This window comes from Oncorhynchus gorbuscha, linkage group LG19 (assembly GCF_021184085.1).
Source record: "Oncorhynchus gorbuscha isolate QuinsamMale2020 ecotype Even-year linkage group LG19, OgorEven_v1.0, whole genome shotgun sequence".
NCBI lineage: Eukaryota > Metazoa > Chordata > Actinopteri > Salmoniformes > Salmonidae > Oncorhynchus > Oncorhynchus gorbuscha.
The window spans coordinates 13,154,511-13,171,374 of NC_060191.1; the positions used below are offsets into that span (position 1 = coordinate 13,154,511).

The window sequence follows — 16,864 nt, forward strand, 5'->3', positions numbered from 1 at the left end:
GACTGAACCACTACCTTACATTCTCTAACAATCTATCTAGCTCATATTGTAGTGTAACTGAACCACTACCGTACATTCTCTAATAATCTATCTAGCTCATATTGTAGTGTAACTGAACCACTACCGTACATTCTCTAATAATCTATCTAGCTCATATTGTAGTGTAACTGAACCACTACCGTACATTCTCTAATAATCTATCTAGCTCATATTGTAGTGTAACTGAACCACTACTGTACATTCTCTAATAATCTATCTAGCTCATATTGTAGTGTAACTGAACCATTACCGTACATTCTCTAATAATCTGTCTAGCTCATATTGTAGTGTAACTGAACCACTACCGTACATTCTCTAATAATCTATAGCTCATATTGTAGTGTAACTGAACCATTACCGTACATTCTCTAATAATCTGTCTAGCTCATATTGTAGTGTAACTGAACCACTACCGTACATTCTCTAATAATCTGTCTAGCTCATATTGTAGTGTAACTGAACCACTACCGTACATTCTCTAATAATCTATAGCTCATATTGTAGTGTAACTGAACCATTACCGTACATTCTCTAATAATCTGTCTAGCTCATATTGTAGTGTAACTGAACCACTACCGTACATTCTCTAATAATCTATCTAGCTCATATTCTAGTGTAACTGAACCACTACCTTACATTCTCTAATAATCTATCTAGCTCATATTGTAGTGTAACTGAACCACTACTGTACATTCTCTAATAATCTATCTAGCTCATATTGTAGTGTAACTGAACCACTACCGTACATTCTCTAATAATCTATAGCTCATATTGTATTGTAACTGAACCATTACCGTACATTCTCTAATAATCTATCTAGCTCATATTGTAGTGTGACTGAACCACTACTGTACATTCTCTAATAATCTATAGCTCATATTGTATTGTAACTGAACCATTACCGTACATTCTCTAATAATCTATCTAGCTCATATTGTAGTGTGACTGAACCACTACTGTACATTCTCTAATAATCTATAGCTCATATTGTATTGTAACTGAACCACTACCGTACATTCTCTAATAATCTATCTAGCTCATATTGTAGTGTGACTGAACCACTACTGTACATTCTCTGATAATCTATCTAGCTAATATTGTATTAGAACTAAACCACTAGCCTACATTCTCTAATAATCTATCGATCTCATATTGTATTGTAACTAAACTACTACCATACATTCTCTAATAATCTTGCAGCTCATATATCATAGTGAGACTGTCCTATCTGGGTTAGGGTGACTGAGACTAATTCAGGGTGTCATACCAGGTAAACTACAGCTACAGCTATGATATAATGATAGCATGCAAAAATATTTGTTTGCACATGTCACAACCATAGACACTGATTGTGTGTGTGTGTGTCAGCCAGTCTGTTCTCTCCACAGAGTCCAGAGAGGCTCATAGAGTCTTACTCTGACATTTTTGGGAGGTCAGGAAAGGAAGTGGGATGTGGGAGAACTGTGGCTAAGGAATGGGAGGAACTGGGAGAGAGAGGTTGTAATGCAGTAAGTGTGTGTGTGTGTGTGTGTGTGCGCGCGTGCGTGCGTGCGTGCGTTTACACACGCGTCTGATAATAGGACCCAAGGCATATAGCAATGATGTGATATAGCCAAAGCCTTGTGGTCTTGTACATTGCTGCTGATGTTATTTTTGCATTAATCACTGTTAAAGGGTTTTGTTTGGGACATGAGTTATGTCGTTGTGTTGTTGTGGAGATTTACTCTGCATGCATTAGTGTTGCACTGTATACCGAAACGTATGTACTTTTTCCGAAACTAGAATTGTAGTTTCGGTACTTCTGTCAAATGTGTCTCACGGATCAAGCCTGTCTACCAGTGCAGCCAACCCCCCCCAGATACTCAATACTTGATGGTATTGAGTATCTTGATGGTATTGAGTATTGGGATACAAACAATTATGATATCGGGACACTACTAATTCGCAACTCAAATTCGCAATCGCAATATTTGGTATGAAATTGCACATATCTTGCAGCGCTCATTTTTCATACATTTTTTAGACAGTTAATGAATGCTTTTCTCCATCAAATATCAATACATATTATTTATTAATCTGTGTAGTTACTTTCTTTTCTTTTGTTTGAGCTTTTTAGTAAAACGGGTGGGGAGGACTCTTTGTTATTGCTTCAATTAAGGATTCTAGCTGTAAAATAAATATATTTTTTTCTTTGCAGTTTCTCCTGATTTTGTTTTTGTTTGATACCTGTCAGAAGCCCAACTGTGTAGCGTGACTAACCCTAATTCTAACCTGGGTGAAAAAGCTGCTCTGCTCTGAGAGCTGCAAGGTGACTCTTCTGCAGCCTGGTCACTGTGTATGTGTAGTGATTTTATTTTATTTATTTATTTTATTTTATTTCACCTTTATTTAACCAGGTAGGCAAGTTGAGAACAAGTTCTCATTTACAATTGCGACCTGGCCAAGATAAAGCAAAGCAGTTCGACAGATACAACGACACAGAGTTACACATGGAGTAAAACAAACATACAGTCAATAATACAGTATAAACAAGTCTATATACAATGTGAGCAAATGAGGTGAGAAGGGAGGTAAAGGCAAAAAAGGCCATGGTGGCACAGTAAATACAATATAGCAAGTAAAACACTGGAATGGTAGTTTTGCAATGGAAGAATGTGCAAAGTAGACATAAAAATAATGGGGTGCAAAGGAGCAAAATAAATAAATTAAATACAGTTGGGAAAGAGGTAGTTGTTTGGGCTAAATTATAGGTGGGCTATGTACAGGTGCAGTAATCTGAAAGATGCTCTGACAGTTGGTGCTTAAAGCTAGTGAGGGAGATAAGTGTTTCCAGTTTCAGAGATTTTTGCAGTTCGTTCCAGTCACTGGCAGCAGAGAACTGGAAGGAGAGGCGGCCAAAGAAAGAATTGGTTTTGGGGGTGACCAGAGAGATATACCTGCTTGAGCGTGTGCTACAGGTGGGAGATGCTATGGTGACCAGCGAGCTGAGATAAGGGGGGACTTTACCTAGCAGGGTCTTGTAGATGACATGGAGCCAGTGGGTTTGGCGACGAGTATGAAGCGAGGGCCAGCCAACGAGAGCGTACAGGTCGCAATGGTGGGTAGTATATGGGGCTTTGGTGACAAAACGGATTGCACTGTGATAGACTGCATCCAATTTGTTGAGTAGGGTATTGGAGGCTATTTTGTAAATGACATCGCCAAAGTCGAGGATTGGTAGGATGGTCAGTTTTACAAGGGTATGTTTGGCAGCATGAGTGAAGGATGCTTTGTTGCGAAATAGGAAGCCAATTCTAGATTTAACTTTGGATTGGAGATGTTTGATATGGGTCTGGAAGGAGAGTTTACAGTCTAACCAGACACCTAAGTATTTGTAGTTGTCCACGTATTCTAAGTCAGAGCCGTCCAGAGTAGTGATGTTGGACAGGCGGGTAGGTGCAGGTAGCGATCGGTTGAAGAGCATGGATTTAGTTTTACTTGTATTTAAGAGCAATTGGAGGCCACGGAAGGAGAGTTGTATGGCATTGAAGCTTGCCTGGAGGGTTGTTAACACAGTGTCCAAGGAAGGGCCGGAAGTATACAGAATGGTGTTGTCTGCGTAGAGGTGGATCAGGGACTCACCAGCAGCAAGAGCGACCTCGTTGATGTATACAGAGAAGAGAGTCGGTCCAAGAATTGAACCCTGTGGCACCCCCATAGAGACTGCCAGAGGTCCGGACAGCAGACCCTCCGATTTGACACACTGAACTCTATCAGAGAAGTAGTTGGTGAACCAGGTGAGGCAATCATTTGAGAAACCAAAGCTGTCGAGTCTGCCGATGAGGATGTGGTGGTTGACAGAATCGAAAGCCTTGGCCAGATCAATGAATACGGCTGCACAGTAATGTTTCTTATCGATGGCGGTTAAGATATCGTTTAGGACCTTGAGCGTGGCTGAGGTGCACCCATGACCAGCTCTGAAACCAGATTGCATAGCAGAGAAGGTATGGTTAGATTCGAAATGGTCGGTAATCTGTTTGTTGACTTGGCTTTCGAAGACCATAGAAAGGCATGGTAGGATAGATATAGGTCTGTAGCAGTTTGGGTCAAGAGTGTCCCCCCCTTTGAAGAGGGGGATGACCGCAGCTGCTTTCCAATCTTTGGGAATCTCAGACAACACGAAAGAGAGGTTGAACAGGCTAGTAATAGGGGTGGCAACAATTTCGGCAGATAATTTTAGAAAGAAAGGGTCCAGATTGTCTAGCCCTGCTGATTTGTAGGGGTCCAGATTTTTCAGCTCTTTCAGAACATCAGCTGAATGGATTTGGGAGAAGGAGAAATGGGGAAGGCTTGGGCGAGTTGCTGTTGGGGGTGCAGTGCTGTTGACCGGGGTAGGAGTAGCCAGGTGGAAAGCATGGCCAGCCGTAGAAAAATGCTTATTGAAATTCTCAATTATGGTGGATTTATCAGTGGTGACAGTGTTTCCTATCTTCAGTGCAGTGGGCAGCTGGGAGGAGGTGTTCTTATTCTCCATGGACTTTACAGTGTCCCAGAACTTTTTTGAGTTAGTGTTGCAGGAAGCAAATTTCTGCTTGAAAAAGCTAGCCTTGGCTTTTCTAACTGCCTGTGTATAATGGTTTCTAGCTTCCCTGAATAGCTGCATATCACGGGGGCTGTTCGATGCTAATGCAGAACGCCATAAGATGTTTTTGTGTTGGTTAAGGGCAGTCAGGTCTGGGGAGAACCAAGGGCTATATCTGTTCCTGGTTCTACATTTCTTGAATGGGGCATGTTTATTAGAGTAACAGCTCGTTGGGGAGTCCAATACTAAATATTTTATCTGAAAGGTAGGCTGTGACACAACACGACACGCTGCCTGGTCCTTTTTTTGCCCAGGGAACAAACACACTCTTTGGCAGCTGTGGAGTAGCCGGTAGGTTGCATTGTGTTTAGAGGGAATGTGTGTGTGTGTGTGTGTGTGGGCACAGAAGAAATGGGGTGTGAAGAGGCAGCAGCAGAAACAGAGTAGTATGGTTGCTGTGTTTTGATCAGAGGGATATGGAGATATAAATCTTCTAACAGAGAGAGGTAGCACTGGGACTCCACAGGGAGGGAGAGATGGAGACAGACAGAGAGATTAAATGAAGGTAGATCTAGAGGAGGAGGGGACTAGGTGGGGAGGGGACAATTTTGGTACGAACAGCAGTAAATGCAGATGGAATCATTTTCCACACTTTCATTTTTCGCTCAACCTCTTTCTCCTTTCTCTCCTCCCTCTCTCTCGGTCCCTCTCTCCTCTCAGATATGTGTCACAAAGATGTCCACACGCAGCGGCCAGGGAAAGGACTCGGTCATCACGCCCCTGGACACCATCCCTGAGGACAGGAAGGTAAGGGTTCAGCGGACACAGAGCGGTTTCGACGCCTTCGAGAAACCCGCCAGCCAGGTGAAGAGGGTGCACTCAGAGAACAATGCCTGTATCTCCTCCAAGGCCTCTTCTACTGGGAAAGAGTCGCCCAAACTGCGCAGACACTCCAGCCCCAGCTCTGTAAGTCTATACAGTAGCCTACACACTGTATGCTACATACTGTATATAAAATACACAGCACAGTCTATAGTATACACAGTCTGTTGTCTACTCACTGATCAGCAGGGATCATCATCTAGATTCAGCCGTGGGCTGATTTCTTGTTGAGCGGATGGTCGGGAGGCCGGAACATAATGACCAATAATTTGTTGACTGCAAATTGACCGAAAGAAGCCCAAACAGATATAATGCTTGACTAAAACATGGAAATACATGGCAACAGATTTATTAAATAAAAATCACTTGTAGCTGTTTTCCTGGTGTTTTTACAGTCTTTTATGTCCAACATTGCTTTCTTTTTTTAAATGGTTGTTGATTTTTTGCTCTGAAAACTTGGGTGTCAAATGAAACCACCCACGTGCCAATGTTTCAGATGGGGGAAACAAATGAGCCAAGCAAGCGCAATAAACGTTCAATCAATACTGAGTGAATGAACAAAAACGTTTTGGAATGACCAAAACTGCCCATTTACATATAGTGTCAAGTTGAAAGTCGGAAGTTTACATACACTTAGGTTGGAGTCATTAAAACTTGTTTTTCAACCACCCACAAATTTCTTGTTAACAAACTATAGTTTTGGCAAGTCGGTTAGGCCATCTACTTTGTACATGACACAAATAATTTTTACAGCAATTGTTTACAGACAGATTATTTCACTTATAATTCACTGTATCACAATTCCAGTGGGTCAGATGTTTACATACACTAAATTGACTGTGCCTTTAAACAGTTTGGAAAATTCCAGAAAATGTCATGGCTTTAGAAGCTTCTGGTAGCCTAATTGACATCATTTGAGTCAATCGGAGGTGTACCTGTGGATGGATTTCAAGGCATACCTTCAAACTCAGTGCCTCTTTTCTTGACATCATGTCAAGAAAGGAATCAACCAAAACCTCAGAAAATAATTGAACACCTCCAAGTCTGGTTCATCCTTGGGAGCAATTTTCAAACGCCTGAAGGTACCACGCTCATCTGTACAAAAAATAGTACGCAAGTATGAACACCATAGGAGCACGCAGTCATCACACCACTCAGGAAAGAGACTCATTCTGTCTCTAGAGATGAACGTGCAAATCAATCCCAGAACAACAGCAAAGGACCTTGTGAAGATGCTGGAGGAAACAGGTACAAAAGTATCTATATCCTCAGCTAAATGAGTCCTATATCGACATAACCTGAAAGGCCGCTCAGCAAGGAAGAAGCCACTGCTCCAAAACTGCCATAAAAAAGCCAGACTACGGTTTGCAACTGCACATGGGGACAAAGATCATACTTTTTGGAGAAATGTCCTCTGGTCTGATGAAACGAAAATAGAACTGTTTGGCCATAATAACCAATGTTAGGTTTGGAAGAAAAATGGGGAGGCTTGCAAGCTGAAGAACACCATCACAACCGTGAAGCACGGGGTGGCAGCATCATGTTGTGGGGGTGCTTTGCTGCAGGACGGACTGGTGCACTTCACAAAATAGATGGCATCACGAGGCAGGAAAATAAAATGGATATATTGAAGCAACATCTTAAGTAATCAGTCAGGAAGTTTGTTTGGTAAGGACAACAAAGTCAAGGTATTGGAGTGGCCATTACAAAGCCCTGATCTCAATCCTATAGAACATTTGTGGGCAGAACTGAAAAAGCGTGTGCGAGCAAGGAGGCCTACTACAAACCTGACTCAGTTACACCAGCTCTGCCAAGAGGAATGGGCCACAATTCACTCAACTTAATGTGGGAAGCTTGTGGAAGGCTACCCGAAATGTTTGTCCCAATTTAAACAATTTAAAGGCAATGCTATCACATACTAATTGAGTGTATGTAAACTTCTGACCCACTGGGAATGTGTTGAAAGAAATAAAATTTGAAATAAATCATTCTCTCTACTATTATTCTGACTCTTCACATTCCAAAAATAAAGTGGTGATCCTAACTGACCTAAAAACAGGGAATTTTTACTAGGATTAAATGTCAGGAATTGTGAGAAACTGAGTGTAAATGTATTTGGCTAAGGTGTATGTAAACCTCCGACTTCAACTGTATCTATAACAGGGTCCGTAGTGCAACGCTTAGCATCACCACGCTGGGTTTGAATTTGCCTACCGGTGTGGCTATTTTGACCATTCTCTTTCGTGTATCGTTTTTGACACCGCCATCCCTTTCCCACACACACACACAGACACTGTTGTACGCACAACGTGGGCATACTTTAATATATTAGGTGTTTCTTAATAGAGCCTTTCGGTTTGTTGGGCATCGTTGAGTGGCAAGGGACATAGAGCTTGACGTGTACGTACGGGTGCAAGCGTCGTGCTCCTACAGAGGGGAGAACAGTGGAGAGACCAGCTCTCAAACTCTGGAAGAAGACGTCACTGCCCTCATCTGTCAGATGCATGCCATCCCTACGTTACAAATACATGCGATGAGTAGCACAGGTTGTAAACGATTCTCCTTTTCAGGAGCCACTTTCTGTCATTTGAGAAGCTAAGAAATTCTTCATGCTGGCCCACGTCTAGCTGAGCAACGACCTACACTTATACATATTCACAAGGTACATCACACACTATCAGTAGCAGTTATGTATTTTCTGTTCCATCTAATTTCATATTTATACTGTCGTTTATATACGTGGGAATGTGTGCTCTTTTACTGGAGTTGGACAGCTGTGTACAACATTACTAAAAACATTTGTGGCTAAAGGATTTAGAGCACCTATCCATATTCTTAGAAGTGTTTTGTAATTTTTGTTACAGGTGTTTCTCAGCAGTTTGTCATTTGTCACGGTGTTTGTATCAGGAGTTACTAAAATTGCTATTGACGAGCCGAAGGGTCATACAGGCTTTTTTGTTCATCAAGACCTCAGCTGTTCATCAAGACCTCAGCTGTTCATCAAGACCTTGAATAGTAGAATCGGGCGTGGTAGAACTGGGCTTGAACAAGGAAGTCTGCATAACCCTGTAGCTATTCAAGCACAATTTTGGCCATCCCTGAATTGTATGTACAAAGTTTACTATGTCTGATGAATGTACGTTTGATTGTAAATGGTTTCTTTTGTGATCACTCACTATTGTTTACAGGTAGTGTAGTACTCGGCCTTTCTTCAGAAAACTTGAAAGTACATTTTCATGTAAATAGTTCATGGGTACATGTTGATTATTTTGTGTATTTTCCAGGAGCTTTTTCTCCATTGTCTTGTTAACAGAGATCAGGGAAAACATTTCCAGTTTATGCCATATTGTCTTAAATGGGATTCTGTCTTTTCGCTTCTCTATAGAAATTCAGCTGTTAATATGAAATAAATACTAATAACAAGGAAAAAAATCTGTTGCCATTTGTTGTTTACTTTGACTTGTATTGCCTTAGTGTGGGGTGGTGGGGTGGAAAGAATACATACAATACATGACCTTGTATGCGGTACAAATCACATCATGGTGGAAGCACCTCCTCTAAGAGTGTGAATTAGGCTGTTTGAAAAGGTCTGAATCCTAAGCAACCTGCCTACACATTGTTGGGATACAATCCCAACATAGCTACTGTAGTAGGTCAAAGTGGTGTGCTGGAAGACCATGGGTGAAGTATGCATTGTGATGCTCATGTGAATTTCAGACCAATGCCTACTTCTCACTTAAAACATTGTTTTTTGTTTGTTTTTAAATTGCTACAATACACTGTGCAGTCTATACGTACAGTCACTAATATACAGCACACAATGCTATGGCAATAACATCAGACAATAATGGGAGAAAACATCATCGAAACTCAGATTGTATTCTGTATTTGCTAGTGTTTTTAGATGGATTTAGATGGATGTGAGGGTGCATCCGAGGGGGTGTCACCGGAATCATCTACTTTTCAGGGGAAAAGCAGAGAAGAGGCGAAGCCTCCAAACGGATGCTTCCGTTTTCATCCGACTTCCCTCGGGCGTTTCTTTTCCGCCTCCTACGTTGATACTCTGAAAATGAGAAAACAAGCTAACCAGAATGTCATTTCTATTTGGTGGCTAATTGAATGTTGTTACCAGAAGACCTGTATTGCTTAATCATGTCGATTAGACATGTTTCAAATCGTGTCCTCAATCTATTTTCATTTAGCTCAATTATTATTATTGTACACACACAATAAGATGTAATAACTATTATATTATTCTTGACTAATTGCCTGTCGGCATTTCTGTAATTTAGTCATTTTTCAGTATGATTTGTTTGGGTCACAACACATCTAACAATGTAAATTGATGTTAAGTGTAATGTAAATGTAATGGTCCTCTCGCTTAGGTGACTGTAGCCATCAGCCATCTTTCCCTGCCTACTTCTCTTTTCAACATTTCATGCTGAACCACTTGTAATTCCAGTGATGTGCTAGTATTTCCAATAGTATATTGGTGCACAGCTCGGAGCTACAGTCCTCACGGACCACAGTCCTGCTGTTAGGTTTCTGCTCTCTCTCCCGGACATGTCATCAACCAGTTAATGCTACTGACTGTCCAGAGGGTCCGCACACCTGGCTCACCAGATTGTAATGAATGTCTTATTTAAAGCCAAGGACAAACACCTGGTGTACGCTGCCCCTGCTGTCCTTGAGGACCAGAGCTCTGCACTCTTGTTGTAGAACATTAAATGGCCAATGTCAAATAACTTCAGTAGGGTCTTTAGGTCACAGTACTGTACCAGCATGGGGTAGGCAGGAAGAGACCTGAGGTATGTACCATCCACCACCAGAGGACAGAGAAAGGACAGAGAGAGGACAGAGAGAGGGGGATGGGGTCAAAGCCTAGAAACAGATATAAAATAAAAGGCTGAAAGAGAAAACCCCAGCTAGAATCAATTTGGTTGAACATTCATAGACATGAAAAATGCATGAGATGTACAGTACAAGGGGCACTTAGCCTGAAGGAGGAGACAGAGAGAGAGGGAGAGAGAGATACAAAGCTGAACTGTAGCCCCCCAGGGCCCCCACCTTACCCCTCTACCCAGAGACCTCAAATTCCTTGTTAACTGGTGGGGAAAGTGGGGGTATCTGGCCAGGTAGTAGGCCCTCAGCAAATCAGGCTAGTGATGTATCTTACCCTTAACCCTGACCTCCATTTCTCTAATAATCAACCTGTGTGCTGCTAAACCATCCACTGGAGAGCCGCTTCACACATTGACTGGCCCTGAGTACGTGTTTGTGTTGGCTCACCAGGCTGTTGGCTGAATAAACTACCCTTAGTACTCCTGTGTTTGTTGGAGGTATCTTTGGGGATACATCTGGTCCTGGATCAGGCTCTACTCCCTTTACTGTATAACAGACACTAGCTGAGTGTGTTTGTGTTGCAGCAGATTTCGTGTTGTAGCAGATTCCGTGTTGTAGCAGATTCCGTGTTGCAGTAGATTTTGTGTTGCAGCAGATTTTGTGTTGCAGTAGATTTTGTGTTGCAGCAGATTTTGTGTTGCAGTAGATTTTGTGTTGCAGCAGATTTTGTGTTGCAGCAGATTTTGTGTTGCAGTAGATTTTGTGTTGCAGTAGATTTTGTGTTGCAGCAGATTTTGTGTTGCAGTAGATTTTGTGTTGCAGCAGATTTTGTGTTGTAGCAGATTCCATGTTGCAGCAGCTTCTGTGTTGCAGCAAATTCCATGTTGCAGCAGATTCCATGTTGCAGCAGATTCCATGTTGCAGCATATCCCGTTGTTGGTCCTACCAGACCCTTTAGGGGCGTTTAACAGCCCTGTATTTGGCCTGTAATAGGTTGAGATGTGTGAGCTGCCTGCAGCCAGCCCAGCTGGGTTTCACAGATACTTTTTCACTTCCTGTCATCTCCCAGGGGAATTTATTTGTTTATTAAACCCTCAGAAATGCTGCATGGACTTATTAGTGGGGCTTCAGGAGATGACTAGATAGCAACCAGAGGGTTGTGTGAGTGCGTGTTTGCATGTGTGTGCTTGTGTGCTTTTTTGCATGCGTGTGTGTGTATGTGCGCGTACATGCGATTGTTTTTGTGTGAGCGTGTGTGCCCACACTGCCCAGAGAGAGACAGTGATGACGGGAGAACTGAGTTATTCCCCAGGGGGATTGTCTGGAATGTGTTGGAGCTTTCCCTGAGCTCTCACCTGGTCCACTCGCTCTTTAAATGATAAAACAGAGATAAAACAGAGACATTACAGCAGCCAGAACCAGCCCCTGTATTTAAAGTATGACAACAGTAAGAGATAGCAGATATATTTTATGTCTGTCTGCCACCAGGGCTGAAATGCTATATCACTGAAAGGACAGACAGGTCCACAACAGGTTATATTGCTGTCAGTCATTGTTCTTTTCAGTTATTCTTAAAGAAAATAATGGAATGTAGGAGAAGGGCTAGAGTCTTGATGACACACAGACACATGCATGGATGGACACACGCACGCACGCACGCACGCACGCACGCACGCACGCACACGCACACACACACACACACACACACACACACACACACACACACACACACACACACCCTGTACTCACGCACTCACTAACTAACTCACTCACTCACTCAGTCACTCACTCGCTCTCTCAGTCACTCACTCGCTCTCTCAGTCACTCGACACACACACACACACACACACACACACACACACACACACACACACACACACACACACACACACACACACACACACACACACACACACACACACACACACACACACACACACACACACACACACACACACACCCTGTACTCACGCACTCACTAACTAACTCACTCACTCACTCAGTCACTCACTCTCTCAGTCACTCACTCGCTCTCTCAGTCACTCGAATACACACACACACACACACACACACACACACACACACACACACACACACACACACACACACACACACACACACACACACACACACACACACACACACACACACACACACACACAGTGTCTGTCTGTCTGTCTGTCTGTCTGTCTGTCTGTCTGTCTGTCTGTCTGTCTGTCTGTCTGTCTGTCTGTCTGTCTGTCTGTCTGTCTGTCTGTCTGTCTGTCTGTCTGTCTGTCTGTCTGTCTGTCTGTCTGTCTGTCTTTCTTTCTTTCTTATTTCCTTTACGTAAATAATTGAGAAGTGTGTCTGTAACATTAGTAAGAGTGGATCAAATCGAACAGGCCCTAAACATGACACACTATTATGAAACCGATCCAGTAGCTTGTTGTGTCTTCTGTTCTCCTGTTACCATGGCCAGGTATTAAACCCAAATGATATGAGTTTATCAAAATTGTATTTGTTTTCAAATTCTTTGTGGGTCTGTGTCTGAAATATGTGTCTCTAATATGGTCATACATTGGGCAGGAGGTTAGGAAGTGCAGCTCAGTTTCCACCTCATTTTGTGGGCAGTGTGCACATAGCCTGTCTTCTCTTGAGAGCCAGGTCTGCCTTCAGTGGCCTTAATTCATCTGACTGGTGTCACCTCTGTCACCGTCCCATGATCCTTCATGATCCCCATGGAACGCTTCGAGAGAAACATGACACGGACAGGATTTGTTCCACCTCTATAGGACCTACCTGCTGTTTTCCAATGATAGAATGGGTACCATCTTCATTCAAACACTGACAGGACCCATCATATATTCATTCAACAGTTGATTGTCAATACCATGCAGCCAAAACTCGTTTATTAAAATAAAATGCTTGGACCTGCATAGCGTACACCTTCTGCACTGTTGTCTTACCAATGAACTCTAAAAATACAAAAATGAGTTAGAGAAGTGTGGAATAGGGGTCTGAAGTGGCTTAAAAGCAATATACTCTTGAGATCTTCTGAGATAAACGAAGCACATACTACACATTTTTTTCTTTCAATGGTGTTCGGTCCTGCTTGCTGCAGCAGAGATATTTCCTCCAGACCTTCATTACAGAGTCTCTGTGTGTGAAATCCTACACAACCCATTTCCTGGATGACTGGAAGCTTTCCATCATCCAGAGTAGAAACCAGTGAAACAGACCGTGCCATTTTTCTACAGGCTGTGTGCCGGCAGGGTCAGAAGTGTGGTGTTACAGAGTGTTTCTGGTGTTGTTGTCTTTAGGCCTCTTGAACCACAAACCACAACATCTACCGTACCATGTCCCTCCTTGGGAAATAGCACGTATTGTAGCTTTCTTAGGGTTAACATTATTGTTTGGTAACAATGCATCAGCCAGACTCCCAAGTGCTGTGGCGCTTCCATAGTCTACACAGATATAGATTGCCCCTAAGGCTGCTCTCTCACTTAATACACCCAAACTGAGTCCTCTCTACTGTAATTGGTCTCTTTTCCTGAATTATATTCTCTCTCCCTCTGTTTCAGCCCACAAGCCCCAAGTTCGGGAAGGCGGATTCCTATGAGAAGCTTGAGAAGCTGGGAGAAGGCTCGTACGCCACAGTATACAAAGGGAAAAGCAAGTGAGTGCCTAAACAATGTTAATATAAAGATCCAATGGAGCTGTTTTTATCTCAATGTCAAATACTTTCTGGGTAACAATTAAATACCTTAGTGTGATTGTTTTCAGTTAAAATGGTTTTCAAAAAGGCTTCTGAGCAAAGCGCCATTTCTCAAGCAGGAATTGTGCTAGAACAGTCTGGGAGTGGTCTGAGTGGGGAGGGGAAATGTTTGGAACTCTCTCTTTCTTATTGGTTACTTAACTAATTTACCGCCTGATGTCACCAGGCAGGGCAAAACTCCATCCCACCAAAATAGACTGACATTTCAGGTGGTCTTTTCAAACAGCTCTTACACTAAAAGGGCATGATAATAATTTTCAATTTCACAGTATTATTCCATCCTTAAAGTGTGGAAATATATATATATATAATATATAAAACACAGGAAAATCATGTTTTTGACTGCACTGCATTTTCCGCATTTCCTACATAACTGTATATGACCAATTGAAATGCACATAACTGTATATGACCAATTGAAATGCACATAACTGTATATGACCAATTGAAGTGCACATAACTGTATATGACCAATTGAAGTGCACATAACTGTATATGACCAATTGAAGTGCACATAACTGTATATGACCAATTGAAATGCACATAACTGTATATGACCAATTGAAGTGCACATAACTGTATATGACCAATTGAAATGCACATAACTGTATATGACCAATTGAAATGCACATAACTGTATATGACCAATTGAAGTGCACATAACTGTATATGACCAATTGAAGTGCACATAACTGTATATGACCAATTGAAGTGCACATAACTGTATATGACCAATTGAAATGCACATAACTGTATATGACCAATTGAAATGCACATAACTGTATATGACCAATTGAAATGCACATAACTGTATATGACCAATTGAAATGCACATAACTGTATATGACCAATTGAAATGCACATAACTGTATATGACCAATTGAAATGCACATAACTGTATATGACCAATTGAAATGCACATAACTGTATATGACCAATTGAAATGCACATAACTGTATATGACCAATTGAAATGCACATAACTGTATATGACCAATTGAAATGCACATAACTGTATATGACCAATTGAAATGCACATAACTGTATATGACCAATTGAAATGCACATAACTGTATATGACCAATTGAAATGCACATAACTGTATATGACCAATTGAAATGCACATAACTGTATATGACCAATTGAAATGCACATAACTGTATATGACCAATTGAAATGCACATAACTGTATATGACCAATTGAAATGCACAAAACTGTATATGACCAATTGAAATGCACATAACTGTATATGACCAATTGAAATGCACATAACTGTATATGACCAATTGAAATGCACATAACTGTATATGACCAATTGAAATGCACATAACTGTATATGACCAATTGAAATGCACATAACTGTATATGACCAATTGAAATGCACATAACTGTATATGACCAATTGAAATGCACATAACAGTATATGACCAATTGAAATGCACATAACTGTATATGACCAATTGAAATGCACATAACTGTATATGACCAATTGAAATGCACATAACTGTATATGACCAATTGAAATGCACATAACTGTATATGACCAATTGAAATGCACATAACAGTATATGACCAATTGAAATGCACATAACTGTATATGACCAATTGAAATGCACATAACTGTATATGACCAATTGAAATGCACATAGCTGCTTGTAATCATGAAGCAGTAAAGTGGTTATGGATAATAACAATTACTGTCCATATTCCATATTAATTTATTTTCCATATTACACTAATAACAAATCTGCACTCCCCAACCATGAAATACAATTTGTTTTATTAAATCACTTTGGAATGGAATTATTTAACGATTGTTTAAGAGTTATTGTTTTGTTATTCTCCTTTTTTCCTGTTCGTGCATCGCGGTAAAATTTCCAAGGTTCTGATAATTAAAATGTAGCAAATAAAAATGTCATAGCCATAAATGGATTGAAATGTATTGAGGTAATTTTTCACTCTAATGAAGTTACTTTGTATGTGTTTTTCTTCACTACAATGGATTTGATTGGTGAGGTTCATTTTATTTAATCTTCTGGTCTTCTACTAAGTCTCACCTCAGTGCTCCTAAATTGCTTTTCATTGACTTACAGAAATCTACCATTCTCTCCATTCACTGCCTGCCTCATTATTGAGTCCTTTTTTCATGGGATGAAGTGTAACGTGTTGGGGTGCCTTATCTTCTTGTTGCCAGGGTGAACGGCAAGCTGGTAGCCCTGAAAGTGATTCGTCTGCAGGAGGAGGAGGGGACACCGTTCACCGCCATCAGAGAAGGTGGGTCTCTGTCACACCCTGAAGGGTTACATTAGGATTAGGCTCCTGTACAGTCTAAATACTGTAGAGTTCACTTTAATTGGACTTGAAGAGTTTGAAGATAACGTTAAGTGTTGTTATTCTAGGTACTTGGGTTAAGTGGACTTGTTGTTTGTGTAATGGTGACTGTTAGTTCAGAGGGTTGTCAGAGAGAGGGGAGCTAACGTCTCTAACAGAAAATGTTTCATCTAGAAAAGCCAAATCTGAAGCCTTTACCAGCACAGCCCAATGATAAAACTGCCTCTGGTGTTAGTTAGATAAGGATCTGACTGAGTTTCAGCCTTATGAAAACCAATAACCCCTCCCATGGGCCATGTCTACCTTATTCGTCTGCATAGCGTTCCATCATGGCGCTGGACTAAATCACTTCAGAGGGATGTTCTTGGCGCTAGGGTGCTTTCTCCTGGTCCCTGGCCGTGTGTCACAGCAGGTCAAGTTGTGTGAAGGTCGGCTAGCAGTCTTTGGTGTTC

The 16,864-nt window shown here is 41.4% G+C and overlaps 1 protein-coding gene across 2 annotated transcripts in view; it reads left to right on the forward strand.

Annotated features, from left to right (window-relative positions):
• The window catches only part of LOC124005584 (cyclin-dependent kinase 14-like), a 274,642-nt gene that overhangs the window by 61,010 nt on the left and 196,768 nt on the right, over positions 1-16,864 (forward strand). For both annotated transcript variants that reach the window (XM_046314981.1, XM_046314983.1), the window contains 3 exons: positions 5,321-5,566; positions 13,888-13,982; positions 16,276-16,355. In XM_046314981.1, the coding sequence (XP_046170937.1) occupies positions 5,321-5,566; positions 13,888-13,982; positions 16,276-16,355 (421 nt within the window). The remainder of the gene's footprint in view (positions 1-5,320; positions 5,567-13,887; positions 13,983-16,275; positions 16,356-16,864) is intronic.